Here is a 21958-nt window from a genome sequence, read left to right on the forward strand (position 1 = left end):
GTTAGAACATTAGGTTCACATAACACACTTAGCAAACAAATCACATTATGGTTTATAGTACAGAGTGTGTGAATCCAGCCTTGCCCTGAGAGAGAATGGGAATGTAATTTCAAACTTGTGATTTTTTTACATACTCATTTCCCTACTTCTTACTCTGGAAAAAATGTTTTACATATGTTTTTCTTCCTAACTTTTCTTCTACAAATGCAGAGACCACCCACCCACATTTTTTTAATAAACTGAAAGTTGATCGATTGGTTGTGACAGGAATTGAACAACCAGCTTGTTGCCCAACATTGTTGGCTGAGAGAGAGGCACAGAGCTGGCTTTCATGCAGTAAGGCAAGGCTAAAACTCAGTCTGCTGCTTTGTAGTTTGCATCCTTAACTAGTTTTCTCCTTTTTCATATTATTTTTAAGAGACAGTATAGATCCACACAAACTTTAGTATTTGATATGTTCACCATATAGCTATACTTCTTGTTTACATAGCAAACATTGTTCTAGTGAATTTTCTATGTTTAATTATTTTCACAACTTTATTTAGCATCCTGTTCCCAAAATCAGAAACTGGCTTTAGTTTTTCATGGATTACTCTTTTTACTAGCATCTCCATGGCCTAGTTGCATTTTAAATGTATAAACTGGGGAGCATAGTTGGAGTCTTTTGAATTAAAGCAGAAGTAATCGTAAGGAACTATGAAACATGCCTTTACTTCATTAAAGTTTATCAAAAACCTAGATAACAGATCCTGGTCTGAAATGATCTGAAATGCTTTACTATTCTGCCCTACTTCCCTGAGGGCTTCACCATGAATCTGTGAACCAGTTTGGTCTTGCAAACATTGAGCCTGGCCAAAGGGGAATTTAATAAATCAGATTACTTTATTCATTTTTTTAAAAAAATTCAGGTTTTTATAGTGGCCCAACTCAACTAAGTGACTCTGGTTTATTTATTTGAATTGCGCCCTCTTGATTCTAAGGAGGAAGCTATTGTAGGGGCGGAACTAGCATGATGCAAATTCAGACGGTGACCTGGTGTACAAAAAATGGAAAACCATTTTCTTTGAATTGAGCTTGGTGATATGGCCTGGCCTGATTGGACTTTTAAGCAGGCAAAAACTGAATTCCCCAATATTATGGATGTTTGTAATGCAATCAGCAGTGGCCATGGAGCTTTAAGATGCACTTATGATGACATAATACACCACTGCTGCACAATTCAAATCAAGTGCATCAAGAAAGATTCTGGTGGTTCCAGACGGATAGCTCCTAGAACTTCCAATCGCTGTGCTGGTAGTCTGTCTTTTCCTTCTCAGTCGATTTCTGCAGTAAGAAAGGGAAAAGAATCCGCAGGAAAACATGGAAGAATGATACACGGACAGTGAAGTCAATTGGGCCTCCATGAAAATATATGAAGGACTTGGGACAACTTGTTTATCTTATAATGAGGCATCATCCTGAAATACCCTCCATGGTCCTGGATGCCCAAATGTTAAGTGGGGGGACAACAATCTGCAAAATACTTATTAGCGTCTTAAGGGGCTTAATGGCTACAATTTGGTTTTTTTTTTAAATATCTCTATACATTAGATACATTTGGGAACCAACTGTCAAATTTCCGCCGGCCTCAGAATGTTATGCCGACGGTTGCTCGGGGCTGGAGACTGAGGGGCACAGAGAGCCTTGCAAATATTTGTAGGACGTGTCATTGTCTGTGTGGAAGTTGGCTTGAAAAACACCTCTCGGTGTAGGGACTGGGTCAGAAAGGCACCACCGGGACGGGGCAGGAGGCTGGTGCCGACTGACTGACGGGTGGGGACTCGTCAGGCCATGGGAACGCTGAGCTCGCGGCGGGCGGGCGGGCGTGTCCCCGGCGTGGTGGGAGAGACTCCAAGGGCTGTGAATAATCGGGCTCTGACTTGTGTAGGGTGGGGGTGGGGGGGGAGAATCAGCAGCGGCTGGTAACCATTCTGCTCTGAAAAGACGGAGGGAGCGAGGTCTGTCGAAAGGAGCATCTTGCTGGCTAAGAGGGTTGCGGGGTTGCAGGGCGAAGAGGGTGACGAAGGCGCGCGAAGCGGACGAAAAAAATCCTCAGCCGTCCTGGGTGGTGCGGACGATGGAGTCCAGTCCGCAGTTTCCGTCTCTCCTCAGTAGTCTTCGTCTCTGGCAGCGGCGGAGGGCGGAGAGACCAGCGCACGGAACAGCCAGTTGTTTAAAATCCTTCTAGAACCGTTTCTAATTCCCCCTTGCGCCGGGGAAGGGAGAGCGGGAGGGGGAGGAGGAGCCGGAGGCTGGTGGGGGGAGGCAGCCAGCGGAGAGGAGGAGAGAGAGCAGCCTGTCCTGGTCTCTGTGTGTCAATCACAGGGCGGAGGTGTGTCCGAGCTCGCAGCGGGCCAATGGCGTGTGTGTGTGGCAGCGTCTCCATGGTGACTGGGCTGTTCCTGGGGAGGCTGTGATGGGTTGACAGGTGCGTGACAGTCGGAGCTCTCTGCAGGCATGTACGGCAAAGGCAAGAGCAACAGCAGCGTCCCGTCCGACAGCCAGGCCAGAGAGAAGTGAGTACAGCCCGCTGGACCGCACAACCTGATTGGGCGGGGAGGTGGGCGCGCATACGCCCCGCACAAAGTAACTTTACCGCTTATGAGAGAGGGGGCCTCGCTCGAGACCGGGGAGCTTCACCCCGACGCGGGAAAGAAGAAGAGAAGATCGAAGAGGCGGAGGGGGGAAAGCTACAAGTCGGGGTGTAGAGTGGAGGGTGTGCGCGACGCTTCCGAGCCCGGAGAGAGGAGTGCGCCGGACCCGGTTCCGGAGGCGGGGGAGCGGGTCTCGGGCGCTCTTTCCCGCGTGGGCTGGGAGTAAGACAAGACGGGACGTGTCTACTGCGCTTTTCTTGTGCTGCAGATGGCGAGGAGAGACTAGCTAGCTGGGTCTGAAAGTGGTTCCGACAGACGGTGTGGTGCCTGGCTCCGAGGGAGGGCAGAGTCGGATTAGCGCGGAGGCTCAGGGTCCTCTCCCCGTGTTTTGGTTTTGTTTCTCCCTGCCTTCACCTCCGTGGTTTATGGTGTCGCTTTGGGGGAAGGGGGAGGGGAGAAAATGGTGTTGGAGTAACTTTGGTAACAAAAGAGTCCGTGCCGTGGGCTCGTGTGAAGCTTCCGCTGGAGGGAAAGAAACAAAACCCTCAACTCCGCGACACTCAACTCTTCTCCTCCCGCTCTCCCCACCCCCACCCAAGAGCCAGGGTCTTTCCCACCCCCTTTCCCACCTTTTTGCACAGATCTGCAGCTCTTGCTTTGGGTCTGATAGGGATAGGTGCTGCGTGCATTTCAAAAATACGACGAAGTAGTTTTTAGTTTCTATCTTTCAAGGGCCTCCTGGTACGCAGGAAGAAGGGCTGTTGGTGGAGTCGCGATTGTTGAGGGGAAAATATGAAATCGAACTGTAAAGAGAAGATTTTGTTAATGAGCAGTTGGGTCTGGGCTTGGAGAGGATTTGGAGATAATCCTGGGGTGGTAGACGTGTTAATAGCAGTGGTGAATTGGAAACCCTTTAGAATATTGATAAAGATACATTCTCCATTTGCAGAAAAATACTTAATTTCAATGCAATAATTATTTCCTCAGTTACAAAAAAACCATCAAAACTTTTTAAACTAAACATGAAGTCGTTTGGAAAAAATGAAAAAAATATTTAGATAATATTTGCTAACAATAATTTGCTATTTGCTGTAATGTTTGACTGTTACCATAATAAAGGATACAGCCAAATGATTAGATTAGAAACTAGTGATAACATATTATTAGTAAGCAAATGTAAAATACCATTTTTGTATATTAAATTTGCTTGTGAATTAAAGTTCTGTTAAAGTTTCAGTTTTCACAGTGTTGTCAGTTGTACTTACAACTTTCATTTTCCTCACTAAAAATAGTAGAACACACAAGAGAGTTGTTTATGAAGGTTTTTTCTTTCTCTTTCTCTCTCTCTCTCTTGGTTAGGATGAACCCAGGAGAGTCAGAAATTTACTGCATATTTTCTTTTCTTCCTAACAGACTTTAGTAAAGTAGTGTATTAGAGAGATACAGGATGAAGTGTTTGAGTTACGGATATCTCTTCAGAAATGGTTTGATATATGTGGTCTTTTAAAATGTCATTGTACGGAACTTTGGAACTTTTACACAACATGAAAATGAATGTGCAAAGCAAGATTGAGAAGTTTCTCTTGAGGCACTTTGCATTGAATTTTCACCTAAAGATTTTCTCCTCTGTAACATTCTGAAAAGGATAGTTACTTCCTGATTCCAAAGACAAAGAAATACGCCAAGTGATTTGTCCAATATTTTATATTGGCACAGAAAGCATACAAAGATAGGAACTGAAAACTAAATTTGAAACAGAAATTAATGAATGTTTAAAATTTAAAATAGTGAATCACATAAAGCTAAATAACTATACAATACTGTATACGTAACAAAAACTTGTATCTCTTGGGATAAAACTAATCATACTCCTGATTGTTATATGTTCTTTGACAATTTGCATTAACTCTAATTAATGAAAGTCTGATTGAAAACAAATATAATATTACCAGTTTGGGTAAATTTGAATTTTTATTGTATTCACATTCTTTAAAAAAATCTACATTATCTGAAATACTGTAGAACTTGGTCAGTATAAAAGGTAAGCTGAGCTACTATCAAGTAAGGCATAGCCTTTGGTGTGAAGTTAGGGGAACTGCTAGATGGTGCTGTTTGATCTAAATACATTCATTGCCCCATTATTTACAGTTTGCTATAGTGGTCTTGTAGGGCTTTTTCTCCTGAACCTATACAATATTTTTAAATGGTATATCAGAAACTCTGATGTAAGCAACTTAGAATTGGAATGGATGCTTGAGCCTGTCAAATTAATAATATTAACAATAAAATACATTGTTGTTAAATCATTTATATAAAGCTGTTCTTTTATTGTCATATTTTTTCAATATGTCTGTAACATAAAGTCCCCCCCCTCTTTAGGGCTACAGTTGTTTCTTCAGAATTTATGGTGTTCAGAGGAAGGAAAATAATACAATTCTAATCTTTTTATGAATACATGACCTGAGCCTCTTCAGATATAATTAAGGATTTGAAAAATGGTACATTCTGGTTAACATTTTTTTAAAAAATGCTAAAAAAAAAAATACTGTGTCTACATGTTTCTGGATTTTTTTTAATGCAAGTAGGCTCAGGCTCTGTATAATGGTGGCAACTAGTCTGTTTAAGGATTAACGTACATTTGTCTACAGAGGTTATTTGTTTAAGTGAATCCATTATTAAAAGGGGTGATTATACAATTTTAAGCATGTTTATGCAGAAATAAATCTCAATTTTAATAGATCTTGTGCATACATAATTATTTTTTGGATTCTAGCATGGATGTTTGGATGTTAAAGAATTTATGTTAAAAAGTAATAGATATTTCCTTTTACCAGTGAGAATACATTGTGGCTAGTTCAGCTTTGGTAAACTAATATATACTGTAATAATTATATAGACAAGAACAATGTGAAACTGACCTAAAACTAAATGTTCATGTTGCAAACTTGTTGATGATGAAGACTTACTGCTTGTGATTAAGATTGTATGCTTAAATTGAATTAAAGATGCAGTCAATTTAACTTCATATGTCTAATTATTCACTCTCAGATATGTCTTATGTTTGTTTATCTGCGATACTTATTCCAGGAAGTATTCAAGCCCACATTAATTGGATTTTTACTTTGAAAAATGTGTTATATATATTTGGCCACTGTTGCAAATTTTCTTGAAGTACAGAATAAGAAGCTCTTCTCTACAAATTATTATAGCACTTGTAGCATTCCATATATGTTTTCTGATTCATACTCATATTGTTCTGGCAATGTAATTGATTCAATTGAGGAATTTAGTGTGTTTGAGAACACCAAGGCCAAGGGGGTTATCTAACCTCAAGAGAATTAAATTTAACCCAAAATGTTCCAGAGAGTTAAAGTAACCCCTCTCCTCCTGGGATCACCTGTAGAAGTTGTAAATAAATTTTTCATGAATGTATAGACTTCATTAGAATAGTTGCAATGAACTTGTCCATTGTTTCAGAGAGCAGTCGGCAAAAATTTGATCTGTATGCAAAGTTGACTAAATGGGGGTCTATTAAATTTAGGGTTTGCTGTAATTTGTGTCTTTCACAGAAACCCTAAGATTGCTGTCAAATTTCTATTAAAATGATTTAAAAGATCTGTTTCATTTTAATAAATACTTAGATTAAATTTTGTGTAGGAGGCCTGTGGAAAAGGCTGACTGCTAATCAAATAAATGAAAATCTGGCCACAGGGAACATAGTTTAAGAAATGCAGAAGTGTTGTGTCTGCATGCTCTATTCTCATGCGGCTGTTTTTGTCTTTCTATTTCACCACGCTCAGATTAAGTAAATACATCTTCAATTAATCATTGGTCTTTATTCAAAGCCAGACATTTTCATTACTAGGACTAAAACAAGCAAATTCTGGTTTGTATTTAATGTAAAATACTTTCTTGTTTGGTTGTCATAACTATAATTCCCTGTTTTACAGAAACAGTAGTTATGTCAAGGTTTATGAGGTAATTGTGGTCTTTCTAAGGGACAATAACCGAGAAAGGACTTACTTATTAGATATATTACCCACTTTCACTCAGGAGCTAAACATGACTTACATACATTGTGTTCTTCTTTTGTGCCATATCCGTCATTGGACATTGGCGTTCATGTGGCGATCCTATTTTTATTAGCAGCCTCATGAAAAAGTGCTGCTGAGTTTTGTCCAAATCAGTCCCTTAGATTTTGAAGCCATGATGTTCTTCTTCTGCCTAGACCTCGTTTGCCTTCAATTTTTCCTTAGAGGATTAAGTGAAATATGTCTTATTTTTCTGGGTGTCGTATCACATGACCCAAATATTGTAACTTTCTCTTTTTTATGGTTTTGATTGTTTCTCTTGGCTTTCCCAGGCAGCTTATCACCTCATTTCTGGTTTTGTCAACCCAACTTATACATAACAGATAAATTATGTGCACAATTTTATTAGGCAAGTTTTATTTTGGAGGATTAATTTTATTATTGAATAAATACAGTGCTCTTGGTCAATCCAAAATGTTAATAAACATCAAACCTGAATATATAAGAAAGAAAAAAAATGAGGTTTTGGGTTTCTTAGGAGAATATCTATGTGTGTACAATTATTGGGAAACCGTGCAGAATAATTATGCAACTAAATGAAAATTTGCCCATCTCACGTTAATTTGCATCTGTTACATGAGAATACATGAGAAAAACAAACAACCAACTCAAAATGTACAAATAAACATTTCTGACATTAAAAAAAATCAGTGACCAATATAGCCACCCGTCTTTTCAGTAACAGCCATAAGCCTTCCATTCATGTCAGTTTCTTGATCTGTTGATGATCAACATTTTGTGCAGCAACAACCACAGCCAGACACTGTTCAGAGCGGTGTGCTGCTTTCCTTCACCATAAATCTCCCATTTAAGAAGGCCCCACAAGTTCTCAATAGGCTTTAGGTCAGATGAGGAAGGGGCCATGTCATTATTCTATCTTTAAGGCCTTGAGTGGGTAACCATGCAGCGGACTACTTCAGTGCATGTGATGGAGCATTGTCCTGCATAAAAGTCATGGTCGTCTTAAAAGATGTAGACTTTTTCCAGTACCATAGCTTGAAGAAAGTATCTTCTAAAAACTGGCAGTAAGTTTGAGAGATTATTTTGAGTCCATCAACTAGCTCATTTGTAATAATACCAGTACCCCACCTCCACCTTGCTGGCATCTGTGTTGAAGTAGAGCTCTCTGTCTGTTACTGATCCAGCCACAAGCCCATCTATCTGGTCCATCAAGAATCACACTCATCAGTCCATAAAACCTTTGAAAAATCTATCTTCAGATATTTCTTGGCTCAGTCTTGCCATTTCAACACGTGTCATGTTCAGTGGTGGTCAGCCTTCTTTACCTTGGCCATGTCTCTGAGCCCTAAATACCTTGTACTTCTCGGCACTCCAGGTAGGTTGCATTTCTGAAATATGACAGCCCTGGAGGATAATGAGTTCCTGGTAGCTTCATGTTTGATTCTTCTCAAAACTTTGGAGTTAATGTATTTTTTTTTCACAACACATTTCTTGTGATCCTTTTGTCCAATAAAATGTTTGATGGTTCTGTGATCACTCCAATAGCTTAGCAATTTCAAGAGTGCTGCACCTGTCTGAAAGACTTTTTACAATTTTTTACTTTTCATAGTCAGTTAAATCCACGGCTGGGATTCACTTCCAGCTGATGGTTTGCCCAAACTGGTCCAAACTGGTTTGCTCTGACAATGAAGTGGGCCCACCCACTCCTGCAGTTTACTCACCTTTATCTTCTCAGCTGAGTAGCATGGCAGAGCAGATTGCTGCTCCTCAGCTGTTTTCCTCCACAGCAGTAATGCAAAAGGTACTTTTTCTCAACACTGCACGTGCATCAAGCGCATACGCAAGCAAAGTGAACGATCACCGAATCAATTAAACAGGTAGGATCAGGCCACTGGTTAAATCTCTTTTTTGGCCCATTTTGCCTGGGGAAAAGAAGCAATGATGATATGATCAAAATACACATGATAATTGTGCATAGTGTAGTGTTCACTGTTTCTAGTTTTTCCCAGAACAAGAACCTTATGAGCAGAGAGACACTGAGCGATCCAGAGACATCTAGTGGTCTTCTTTGGTTGAAAATGGCCAAAGTGCTCCTACCTTAGACCATTACATTACAAGGGCTTTCTGAAAATAGACATAAAAGTTTTGTGATTAGTTAGGTGCGCATAAAAATGCCACAAAGAATGGCTTAACATTCAAGTGTCAGTTTTAACATTTTGGGATTTTGGAAACTTTATTTAGTTTAATTATGGTTTGAGCAGGTTTAATTTTGACAACTCTAATCAAAATATGTCAACTCTGAAAATGCAAAATAAGTAGATATATATTTAAAATATAAAATTAAGTCAGAGAAAAGTTCAAATTCTATTTTTCTTTAAATCGTTATGTTTGTGCCATGAAATGAAGATAATATCTTGTGGAAATTATGGGATTTAACTTTCATTTCCAAAATTCCATTGACTTGGAAATGCCTTCCAATATAGAGGAAAATGCTTTTCTAGCTGCTTAAAATAAGAAAGAAAAATTATTATGAAACTTAATTATTTGTATCACTAAACATTTATTTTGGCATGGAGTGGCCTCTATTCAAAAAAATTAAAATGGGCAGTATATGACCTTGACTGGGCAGGGAAGTTAAGCAGGATCAGGTCTAGTTAGTATTTGGCTAAGAGACCATTAACAAATGCAGGCTGAAAGCCACGCTTAGTAGTAAAAAATTCCAGAAACAGGAACAGCAAACAGCTTCTGAATTGCTGCCAAGAAAAGTGCACTGACATGTCAGGAAGTCTCTAGAACTTGAAAGCAACGTTGCTTGCTGTTGATAAGGATGAAGAACCATTATTTGTATTTAGCTTTGGTGACTTTTCTTTCTCTTCTAATGATTGTAGTGTTAAGGATTTGATGTATTCTAAATGCTTTCTTTAGAAACCACAGTAAAGCTTGATGGTTGTATGAGAAAGAACAAGATTCAGAATAAAATAGGAAAGTAAGCTGACGTCCTTAGGTTATTTAAATTGTAACATAATGCAGGTTTCTTAGAAATACCAAATCAAATGTTCAGTATTCTTAGTGAGATGAGGAATAAGCCTTTATAATGAAAGCCGGTTAAGACCATTTTGTCCTCTGTATATTTCTGAAAATATATTTTATAGTTAATTCAACACAATGTTGTTATATCTTTATTAGATACAAATACATTTAAAGAACAAGTTTGAGGAGGTTAATAGTTGGGAATGTGGTGTGTTCATATGAAAAACTCCAAAATTCATTTTCTGAAATGTTTTTTTCTGTAACTTTCTGATCTTTCTGTTCTGAAGGTGGTTCATTTTTTTTAATAGTACTTCCAGAACAGGAGGTGATTCATTGTATTGCAAACAGGGCCAGATGCCAAGAAAGGTCCAATTTAGCCTGGGCACATCTTAAATTTTGCAAAACATGTCCTGTTCCAAAACAGTTGTGAAAAAGGACAAGCTCTTTCATAATGACAAGATTAATGTATTTGGGGAGATAATCAGAATATGTTTTTCTCAGAAATGTTCTGTAACGAACCTCAAACCTTTGAACATAAGATGCTTATAATATGTAATTGAGTCATGTAGTCGTGTGTGTAATGGCTCCTTTTTGGACAGATTTTTTTTTCCTGAAAAACTCACTAGCATTTGAAAGTTTTTGTATTGTAAACAATATACCAGTAGTTTATAAATAAACAATACAACAGATATAATTGATATTGTGTACTTTTCTAATGACAAATATGATACAGCAAGGTTAAAACACACTTTTCCCATCATAAAATAATAGAGTTGGAAGATGTCTCCCCCCTGCAGAAAGAGGAAGAACATCTACTCCACTCCTGCTCAATGCAGAATCTGCTAGATTCTGTGTCAAATTCAAGGCCGGGGGCTGGATCTGGCCCGTGGGGTGCTTAGATCTGGCTCTGGAAACAGGAAGGACCCCACGGCCCACGGTTCCTCTGCCAGAAAAAATGGAGCTTAGGAGGGCCATGTGAATCGAGTTTGACACCCCTCTGCTAGAGCATCTCAGGAAGTGATGATCATATAGCTACTATTTGAAGATCTCCAGGAGTAGAGAACTATTCCTTCATGGCTGAATGCATATTCCATTGGCTAAAGCTCCTGCAGTCATGAAGTTTTTTTATGACACTATCCTGAACCTATTTACTTGAAATTTTCCCTAAACTGGTTCTGTCAATTACATAACTATAAAGACTACAAAACTGTGTGTATTTGAACAAGCATTTAATTTTAGAAGTTCTATTTGAAGATTATTCAGAAATTTCTGATTCAACCCTACTTCCAAGTGCTTGCTCATTTTTAAGTTAAGTACAATTATTATATAACATAACATGTGTCTTGAGTAGTTAAAGCCTTGGTTTCATTCTTACTTATTGAGCATTTGTCCTGTTTTTGTAGTTTAACACAAAAGGAATTAGGGAAGATGTATACTAGTTCACTAGTATATGTAGTAACATGTATCATTCTAAGTCAGGAGTTGGCAATCTTTCCTTAACACAGATATTACTTGCTCATCTGAACAGTTGGGAAGTGCAGTATGCATTCTGAAAACAGGGTAGTTTCTGTTTTTTCCTCAGAATTTCTTTTTTGGCCCATTAAGGATAGAAATAGGAGCAGGACTTTTCTGGGAAGCAAATTGCTTGGCAGTTTCTAGGAACTAAACTTTTTATAATAGAAAAATAAAGTTTGGCATGGGTCCAGCAGGAAACAGAATTTTAGGAGTTCTCCAAACTGCTCCACGTGAACTTTGCACAAGCTTATAAAACCACAAAATAAATTGATTTTTTTTCATATGGGAAATTTATGTATAAAATCTTGGAATACTGTATTGTATTAACACCTTTATATTTATTGTTAGACCTCACTCAGACCAGTACTTGGAGTAGAAGATTTGCAATGCAATAGGACACTGTTCTGATCACATTCCATTATTGCAGACTTGTAAACATCTTTAATACTAAGAAAATTGGTGATTGTCTCTTGTAGTATTTTAGCCCTACGTATATATCAGGTTCAAAATTTGTATTCTTTCCCTCTTATGTCTTAATGGATTGAGAGTTGCTTGTTTCTCATGATGGAAACTAGTTGACATCTGTGCATAGTTGTAACTACTTTGCTGTGAGACCCTTTTGACCACATGAGTTGCAGGCCTCACATATTATGAAATTGTACACACAATTTGGAATTAAAAGGCTGTTGGGATTATAATTTTAAGATTATGTTAATAAGAAATATTTTTCTTTGAAATTGTATTATTTAATTATGTTATTATTTAATTAGAATCAAATATAAGCTCCTAGAAAGACTGGCACAGGCTAAGCATGAGTTGGGGAGAGGAATGGTAGGGGTGAAAAAATACTGGGCAATGGATGGCACAGCAGGTCCTGAGCACAGGAAGACCATTTAACAGAGCAATATACCCATTGATTTTGCTTATAGGAAACCAGGAGGGAAGGTTACAAGTGACAATAATGTGACTGAGATGCTGCAACTATTGTACATATGAGCTGTTTGCCAAATGCTCAAATTATGATCATATGACCATGAGGGGGGGCTGCAATGACCAAAAGTCTAAGCAACAGTCATAACTATTAGTCATTCAGCACCATCACAATTTCAGTTACTGAAAAGGTGGTCACTAGACGAGAACTACTTTTATAACTTACAGGTAGTCCGGGACTTATTATCAATCTCCGAGCAACTATTCAACATTATGAAAAAGATAGTAAAACCAGATGCAGTTATGTGGTGACCCGATTAATGACCTGCACAACTTACAACTGTAATTCTGAGCTCAGTCTTGGTGCTAAGTTGAGGATTACCTGTAATGTTAATGGAATTCCAGCCTTACAATTAGTGATGTAGCTTCTGTGTTCCTGTAATTAACTATAAATACTAGAATCATTAAAAAATGGAATATATTAGTTTTTCAGAGTCAGATATATGCATGTCTTAGAAATACTGTATTTAAAAGTATATTTAAACTAAATAATGCCAGTCATATTTTATAACAATGAAAACAAAGCACAATTTTCCTATTTTGCACATACTTTTAAATGTTCTGTCTTATCTGTAGTTTGAGCCACAATTTATGTATTTATTCCAAATAGCATACTTACTCAGATTTAGTTTGCAATCCGTATGTCATTTTGACCAGTTCAAGAAAATTCATATCACTATGAATTGCAAGTTCTCTATTTTCTGGTTGTCCCAATGTTGCTTTTTCAAAACTGGACTTGTTTTTCTTTGAAGACATTTTGTTTCTTATCCAAGGAGCTTCTTAAGCTCTGACTGGATAGTGGAGAATGGAAGGATTTATATTCCTTGCAGATAACTGGTCATTTGCATAATTTAGACAGTCATTGAAGTCATTTGGAGGTTTGTCTTGTGTCCTCGGGGTCACTTAAGTAGTGTAAATGGGTGTGGAGCCTTCTTGGAACTGCTGTAAGGACTGTGTTGTGGAGCTGTGCTTTCTGCAGCATGTTTTCTGCCCTGACAGGTGCAGACTGTTGGGCATAAATCTGTGTGGTCTGCATCTCAAACTGAAGCGCAAATGGTTCTGTAGCCTACAATTTTTATGGAAATCCATTCATACTTGTGCACCATTCAAAGGGTGTTTATCCCAAAGTTCATACTTAAATGTCAGTGGAGATTCTCAGTCATCCAGGTCACAGTTGTCCCAAAAGTGCTTTTTCCAAGTGCAACGTGCAGTTCCAAGATAGCTTCACACCCATTTGCACTACTCAGATGATCTAAGGACACAGTGGCCTTAACAACTCTAAAAAGAATGCAAATGACCAGTTGTCTGCAAGGAATATAAATCCTTCCATTCCCCAACATCCAGTCGGAGCTGAAGAAGCTTCTTGGATAAGAAGCAAAACCTCTTTAAAGAAAAACAACAAAGTCCAGTTGCCTTTTGAAAACACATCTTTGGCACAGCAACGATCTGGAGGACTGAGAATCTCCATTGACATATTTGTTGCTTGTTATGCTCAATCATTATACTTTACTCGGCATGTCATAATTTTCCTTTAAGATTACTTTCATGGTGTCAAAGAGAACAACATTAAATGAAATTTTCTGAGTTGGTTTCAATTTAAGTCACAAACTAACCGCAACTCAGGTTCACAGGGGAAGGTCTGTAGATAATTACCATTAGAGTAAAAGCATTTGCATTTACAAGAATATGGAATACTGAAATGTAGTTATATGGAATGGAACAAAAAAATAAAAGCAAATTGATCTTAAATACATACTACATATGTTTGTGTGTCAGTTTTTGAAAAGTGTTTAAAGCCTATTGTAACAATTACATTCTGCTTCTTCAGAATACAACTTTCATTTCCATACAGTATCACACAGAATACTATGTGCATAATTTTGATCTTTGTATTATGTTACACATACATTTGAATATCTTTTCCAAGATTTTTCTTTATGGCTGCTATTAGGAATATAATCTAATGGTTGGGTTGGCAATATATAAATCATGTAACAATGTTGTACCTGTTTCTTTAAATCATACTGTAAAATGTGATTGGTTGCTGTTTTCCTCAATCGGCCATAAGAGGAAGCCAGAATGACTGTTAGCTCTCTGTTTGTTAGATGCTGGGCTGATCTGATCTGAGTGTTTTGGAAGCTGGCTGTTAGAAAGTGCCGTGAGCTATTGTAAGTTTTGCAACTGCTAGCAAACTTTGAATAGTGAATTGATTATATAATACTGGACTATGTTATTTGGATTATCCCTTAACTGAAAGACATTGATGACTGACTGTCTTATCCGTGTATGCCTTGGACTTTTTGATGGACTCTGATACCTCTATTTCCATGAAAGTAAAAGCCTATTTAAACTGCAGTGTCTCTGTATGCTGGTTTGTGTGTTCTCCAACACAACAACGCTTCTCTGAATGTACTCGCTCTCCCAACGGGGAGCTTACCTAACAGCTGCTCTACTAAATGCTATTCTGTGGCATATTTCTTGACTACATTCCTTTACAGTTGATGGCTGATCTTAAAAGGGAAAAGCTATCCATCACTTTGATATCTTCATTGTTCATTCTGTAACTGGTTATTCTACCTATTGTCATTAGTTTGGTCATACCTATATTTAATTTCAATCTCATTTTTTCATGGTATTCTTTGCTTTAGGGCTAATGTTTTACATTTTCAACTATCAGGATGGTATCTTCAGCATAGTAAAGGTTATTGAAGTTTCTTTCTCCAGTTTTGTGGCAATTGTTAAGCGAACTCCTGACTCATTAAGGAAATACCACAGTTGTTAAGCAAACCCATGGTTTGCTGTTAGCTGGTTTTTGGTCAAACCATTATAAAATGCAATCTTGTGACCCAGGCCCACTTTAAATGGCCATAAATGTTGCCAAGCACCTGAAGTACAGCGATGGCAGGGGTCTGATAATCAGAACTTTAAATCCAGGTCATAAATATCCCCCAGGTGGTACTTATGTTCACCTATTGGAACCAGTCGATAAGTAAACAGTCATAAGTCTAGGACTACCTGTAATAAAATTAAATCGCACAGTGATACAAAAAATTCTGAAACCTTTTTTTAATTAGGTTACTGTGAATAATTGGTACAATTTGCCTTCCATTTTAAATATTTTCAAGGTGAGTTGATATTTTTATAATTCCTTTAATTTGGATTTCTCTCCCTTTCTACTAGAAAATGTGTATATATATTAAAACATAATTTATAAACAACACACATATTGATTGCTGTTCCTACAGAATGCATTTTGTTTAGATGATATTTTAAAATTTAGATGAGATATGTCCATGACTGGTACTCCATATTAATGTACTAGGATATTTGTAAACATGACTATATTTTGAAAGAAAAATATTTTAAAAATCCTATGACTGTTTCTCAACTTCAGTGGAATTGTCTTGGATTGTTTGTGAAGATTATAATGAAAAATTGCATTTTTATTTAAAGCTATGGATTTTATATACAAGGGAATGATTAAGGGAGATGTAATTAAGCATTGAACCATAATTTAATGCAAAAGGGGGAAACTGCTTCTCAACTATTGAAGTAGATATAACACAAGGTTCTTTAATGCCATGCTACAATTATATACAATCAGTGTTAAATAAAATAATTATTATACAAAATGATTGTTAAGTTATTGTAGTTAACATAGTCAGTTCAGAGGTGGTATTCAGCAGGTTCTGACCAGTTCTGGAAAACTGGTAATGGAAATTTTGAGTAATTTGGAGAACCAGTAAATACCACCCCTGACACCATCTATTTTCCTGACTTAGTGGAGACAGATTCCTTGGTGGGTTATTCTTGCACCATCCAATAGATCTCAGTCTGCAAAGTTTAAGTCCCACCCCTTCCTGCTGAGATCCCCAACTTTTCAGGCTCACCAATCTTTTAAACAAGACGTGCTATCGATCTCTCCCTGAATACTGAGCTTTCTTTTTTCCTCCTTCATTTAACTTCTGATTTTTTCATTGTTTCTAGATTTAGTCTCCCCTCTGTTGTTTTCTTTACAGTCTGCTTGACTCCCTTGATGGAATCAGCGCCATGAGGCATCGGAAGGCAGCACAGGTAGCTGCTGATGGCAGGAGGACATCTGTGCCCGCAGATGCCTCCTGTAAGTTGTTGAGTGACCGCGTGGGTCGGGGAGAGGCTTGTAGCGTGGAGCGGAGACTTTGGTGCCATGAGGGGACACAGGAAACTGAGATCGGCTTCTTGGCGCCGTTTGCAACTGCTTGAGGGCGTGGGAAGCTGGAATCAGCTTCTTGGCGTCGTTTGTAATTAAAGGAGCGCGGAGAGCTGAGAGAGGCTTCTCCGCGCTGTTCTTGGCCACATGGAGGTGCGGAGAGCTGGGATCGGCTTCTCCACACTGTTTAAAGCGATAGAGGAGCGCAGGGAGCTGGGAGAGGCTTCCATGCACCGTTTGTATCCACACGGGGGTGAGGAGAGCCAGGATCAGCTTCTCCTCCCATTTTGAAGGCCTTGTTTAGTGGCAGCTACCTTTTTGGGTCCCAGCCCATTGACCAAGCCCTGGGGATTCCCTCTAGACCACCATTGGATGCCCTCTGGGGTAGGTATTGAGACTGCAGGCCCAGAGAACAGCTTTGGATTCAAATCCCACCAGGACACTAAGTGAGGCCACATCATAACTATGAGGACTGTTCCTTTCCCCCTCCCAGACAACACAGGAGATCAGACAGGAAGCGGAGACACTTATGCAACTCCCTTGGAACAGGAGCTGCCAGCCCTAAGTCGCTTAACAGCTTGAGGTCTTTGGCACAGGGCCCAGTGGGTCTCTTGTTGCAGGCTAAGGACAAGCCCTAGTGTGCCTGTCCACAGGGGCCATTGTCTGCTCTCATTGACCCAGTACCCGGACCCTGGTGTGCCCTTTGTGGGGATTGGCACATCCATTATTTTAACCTTAGTTATATAGTCAGTGTCAGCTCCAATGGATGGAGGTGCAGGAAAGGCCTCATCCTTTCTGTTTGATGACCCTCTGGAAGGTCCATCAACCTTTCACCTACCTAGCAGGCACAAGTCCCCTCCCCCCAAGAGGAGAGGCAAATTCAAGGGCAAATCTAAAGCCACACAGAGAGCAGAAATAAGGAGACAAAAGGCCCTAGAGAAACAATTTGACAAGGCCCAAAAGGAGGCACAGAGGCAGTCTGAGATGGTGGCCCAGGCGGTGCCTGTTCCGACCTCTTCTGAGACCCCGGCACCAGCCGAAGCTCCCTGTTCTGAGGAAGAGCTATCTTCAGACAGTGAGGGCTCTGAGATGGGGAATAGAGAAACTGAGGTGGCCCTTCCTCCCCCTGCCATGCAAGGAGCAGATATTCCAGGGGCCACGGGCTCTGCCGTTTCCCCAACAGCATGGGCAGCAGCCGGGCTGTGCAGTAATTCTCCCCCCCCCATATGGCTACCATCATTACTGAAGCTATTAGACAGGGCATTGTGGTGGGCATCCATCAACGAAAGTCCTCTGCCTCCAAAAAGCATACAAAGCATGGTAAGAGAACAGCAGCCAGGGATCTCCCAAGGAAGACCTCTACCCAGGAGGAACAGTCCCTGGGATCGTCAGACAGTTTTTCATCCTTGGGAGATGAAGGGGACGATGAGGATTCTGATGTAGAACAGACTCTCTTAGCTGGGCTTTTCAAACCTTCTATGTTCAGGTTCATTCTCATCAAGGCCCAAAAGTTAGCTAATCTGGAAGCAGCCCAGGCCACCAAGTCCCCAGCGACCAAGAGGGATTCAGCTGGGCTGGTTTTCAGCAAGCCCACTGTGCAAAAGGAAGTGGTCCCTCACCTCCCTTCTTCTCAGATATGGTCCAGCGACAATGGAAGTCCCTGGGTCGGGCCCCTTTCCCACCGCCAAAGACAAACGTTTTTACAATATTGGGCTGGTTTTGGCCAAGGCCTTGGAGGTCCCCCTCGGTGGATGCTCCAATAGCTGCATTGTCTTCGCCTAATGTTCCAAGTAATCAGAAGGATGCCTTGAAGGCAGAGAACAGGAGATGGAACACGTTCTCATTAAGGGCCACCAAGCTTGTCGAATCTAAGGATAAGAGGAAAATTCTCCCCTCCGTCTTCCGCAGGACTGAAAATCGGGCCGCTCCTTATTGCTGCAGGTCCTTTTGGATCCTGGACAGGGGATACGATTTCTCCCATCTGGCCAGACAGTACTCAGGACGTCATGGTCCTCAGCAGGACAGGATAGGTAGAGGATACCAGCGATTTCCCCCTTCCAGGAAACCCGAGTTTCAGAAACTTCCCAAACCTTCCGCAGATGTAAGTAACTGAGACAGGAACCTTCCCATTGGTGGTCGATTGGCCTTCTTTGCCGACCGATGGGAGGAAGTCACGATGGACACCTGGGTCAGGGAGACGGTGAAAATTGACCTCTCCCTAGAATATCTCTCCTACCCCTCGAAGTGTTTCCGCCTTTATCCTGGGACCTGGAAAAGAGAAGCCGGTAGATCAGGCGATTTGGCATCTCTTAGACATCCAAGCCATTCGGCCGGTGCCGGAGGAACAACAGGGACAGGGGTATTACTCCCTTTTGTTCATCATCCCAAAAGCTTCGGGGGGGGGGGCTGGAGGGCGATCCTCTACCTCAAGGCCTTGAACCGCCATATTGTCTATCGGTGCTTCAAGATCCATTTATTGATTACCATCTTGGAGGGCATCCGCAGGGATGACTTTTTGATCTAGATAGATATGACTGAGGCCTATCTCCATGTCCCGATCCATCTAGAACACCAGAGGTTCCTACGCTTTTTGCTATCGGGGGTGCCACTACCAATATCAGACTTTCCCATTCGCACTCTTGTCCGTGCCCAGGGTATTCACCAAGCTGCTGGCAGACTTGGCGGCCCACCTACGGACCCTCTCCATAAGGATTATGTGCTACCTTAACAACATTATCTTGTTGTCCCGGTCCCAGGCCCACAGGGATCTGTGGGAGACCGTAGATGTTCTGGAAAACCACGGCTTCTCAATCAACCTATCCAAGAGCCACCTAGTCCCAACCCCAAACCCCTCATAGGTTGGGTCTTCCTGTCTGGGGACCACAAGCGGAGCCTCTGGGAGCTAGCATTGGCGGTGCAGAGACAGCACAGGTTCCACTCTTCCAACTGTCCCAACTGCTAGACAAGATGGTCTCATGCTTTGTAATAGTGCCCTGGTCCAGGCTTCACAGCAGGCCTCTCCAATGGCTGCTCCTGCCGTTCCAGAAGGACAACAGCAGCTGCTCATCGATTCAGATCCCCCTGTCCACTGAGGTCTGCAATTCCCTGACCTGATGGTCGTCTCAGGCCATAACGAAGGGTTGCTTGTTCCGAGAACCGTGCCGGGTGACCATCACCACCTACGCCGGCCTGCTGGGATGGGGGGTCCATTCTGACACAGAGGTGGCACAGGGTCAGTGGACACACAGAAAAACAACAAACAATCAATTTTCTGGAGCTGAAAGCGATTCGCCTGGGGCTCCTGTATTTCTAGCAGTCGGTGGAGGGATAGCACGTGTTAATACTGATGGACAACATGACGATGAATGCCCATGTCAACCAGCAGGGCGGAACCTGGTCCAAGCGGCTTATGAAGGAGGCCCAACAGCTGCTATCCTGAGCAAAGACACACCTTTTCTCCGTGCAAGCAGAACACATCGCAGGCACAGAAAACATCATGGCGGATTCGCTGAGCCAATCACAGATAGATCAGGCCAAGTGGGAACGCCATGCAACTCACTTCAGAGAGCTGACCAGATGGTTCGGCGTCCCCGTGATCGACCTTTTCGCCAGCAGTTGCAACAAGAAGGTCCCTTGGTTTTACGCAAAGTATGCAACTCCAGGCGCGGAGGAGAGGGATGCCCTGAGATATCGCTGGCCGCAGGGCCTTCTTTATGCCTTCCCTCCATTTCCCTTGATTCAGCGGGTCATCAGGAAACTGTTGGGGGAGAGGGTGGAGTTAAACCTCCTAGCGCCTCACTGGCCGTGTCACCCATGGTTCGCGGATCTCCTGTCTCTGTCAGTTGCTTCCCCATGGAGGATCCCCCTCTCCAACATGTCTCTCTTCCAAGTGGCCATGTCACATCCAGACCCACAGTGGGTCAAGTTGACCGCATGGAGGTTGAGCAATGCTCAATGACGACTGAGGGCTTGTCACCAGATGTTATTTGGACAATCCAGGCAGCCAGGAGACTGGCTACCATTCATATCTATCACTGCACTTGGAAGGCCTTCTATGCTTGGTGCTGGCCCAAGAAGGTAACTCCCCTCCAAGGTCGGACGTGCCACATTCTCCAATTTCTGCAGGACGGGTTGGTAGCCAGGTTGGCGCCCAACACCCTCTGTCGCCAGGTCATGGCCTTCTCCTTCATCCTATGTTCTGGCCTTGACAGATCTCTGACCTCTGAACCGCTCATTCGACAGTCCTGAAAGGTGCTACTAACCTGCATCCACCCACCGTGCATCGCTACCCTTCTTGGGACCTGCCTCTTGTTCTTCAGACACTCACCCAGGCTACATTCAAGCCACTGCGAGACACTTCCCTACTCTTCATGTCGCAGAAAGTCTTTATTTTTGGTGGCAATCTCTTCAGCCCGGCGGATCTCGGAGTTAGCCGCTCTTTCCATGCAACAGGATCTCTGCACTTTCCATGTGGACAGAGTGGTTCTCAGGATGGATCCAGCATTCGTACCTAAGGTGAACTCCATCTTTCATCGCTTTCAGGACTTGGTGCTTCCCAACTTCTGCCCTGACCCGGTTCATCGCCTAGAACACAACTGGCACGCCCCTGATGTTCAAAGGGCTTTGAAGATCTATTTACACATAATGGCGACCTTCCATCGCACTGAAGCACTGTTTGTTTCTTTTCAACCAGACTCTATGGGCCTCAAGGAGTCCTCTTCTTCATTAGTGAGGTGGATCAGGGCATGCATTGAAAAGGCATATTCCTCTCAGGATAAGCCACCTCCTGATAACATCACTGCACATTCTACGCGTAGTGCAGTTACCATAGCTGCCTGGGGCACTAGGGTGCCTTTGCATGAGATGTGCAGGACGGCCACGTGGTTGTCTCCATCCACATTTATTCGACACTACCAGATTGACAGGTACGCATCGGCTGATGCAGCCTTTGGGAGGCGTGTTTTTCAGCAGGTCAGGGTTAGTCAGAGGGATTCATCCCGGACTGTTTCCCACCCGCAATGTTGGACAAGCTTTGGTATGTCCCACACAAGGAGGCTGTCTCCACTGAGTCAGGAAAATGTAGCGTTGGCTTACCTGATACGCTCATTTTCTGAAGAAGTGGAAACAGCATCCTGCCCCACCCTTAGGGTCCAGGCTGCTATTGAGGGAGAGATGGTTTCTTTTCATGCACGTCTGTCTGCATATTTGTTCCGTCATAAAAGCTGTGGATCTCAGCAGGAAGTGGCGGGACTTAAACTTTGCAGACTCAGTTCTGTTCGATGGTGCAAGAATAGCCCACACGAGGCTGTCTCCACTTCTTCAGAAAATGAGTGTATCAGGTAAGCCAAGTTCCCGAGTTCCAGCTGATCGGGAGGAAATGGGGATTTTGCAGTAACCTTCCCATGGAGTGGGGAGGGAATGGAGGCTTTACAGTATCCTTCACCTGCCATGGCCGCCATGCCACGCCCACAGAACTGGTAGTAAAAAAACTGAGTCAATTATAAGCTATTTCTCCATCAGTTTGTCCCAACCCTAAATATCAGCAGTAT

General features: G+C 41.6%; 1 protein-coding gene across 4 annotated transcripts in view; it reads left to right on the forward strand.

The window, feature by feature from the left end:
• The first annotated feature begins 2350 nt into the window (after positions 1 to 2350).
• The window catches only part of SSBP2 (single stranded DNA binding protein 2), a 127147-nt gene continuing 107539 nt past the window's right edge, over positions 2351 to 21958 (forward strand). For 3 of the 4 annotated variants that reach the window (XM_032213425.1, XM_032213426.1, XM_032213427.1), the window contains exon 1: positions 2497 to 2555. In XM_032213425.1, coding sequence (XP_032069316.1) covers positions 2497 to 2555 — 59 coding nt within the window. Of the gene's footprint in view, positions 2556 to 21958 lie in introns of all 4 variants that reach the window. The other variant, XM_032213424.1, reaches the window with a different exon arrangement.

This window comes from Thamnophis elegans, chromosome 3 (assembly GCF_009769535.1).
Source record: "Thamnophis elegans isolate rThaEle1 chromosome 3, rThaEle1.pri, whole genome shotgun sequence".
NCBI lineage: Eukaryota > Metazoa > Chordata > Lepidosauria > Squamata > Colubridae > Thamnophis > Thamnophis elegans.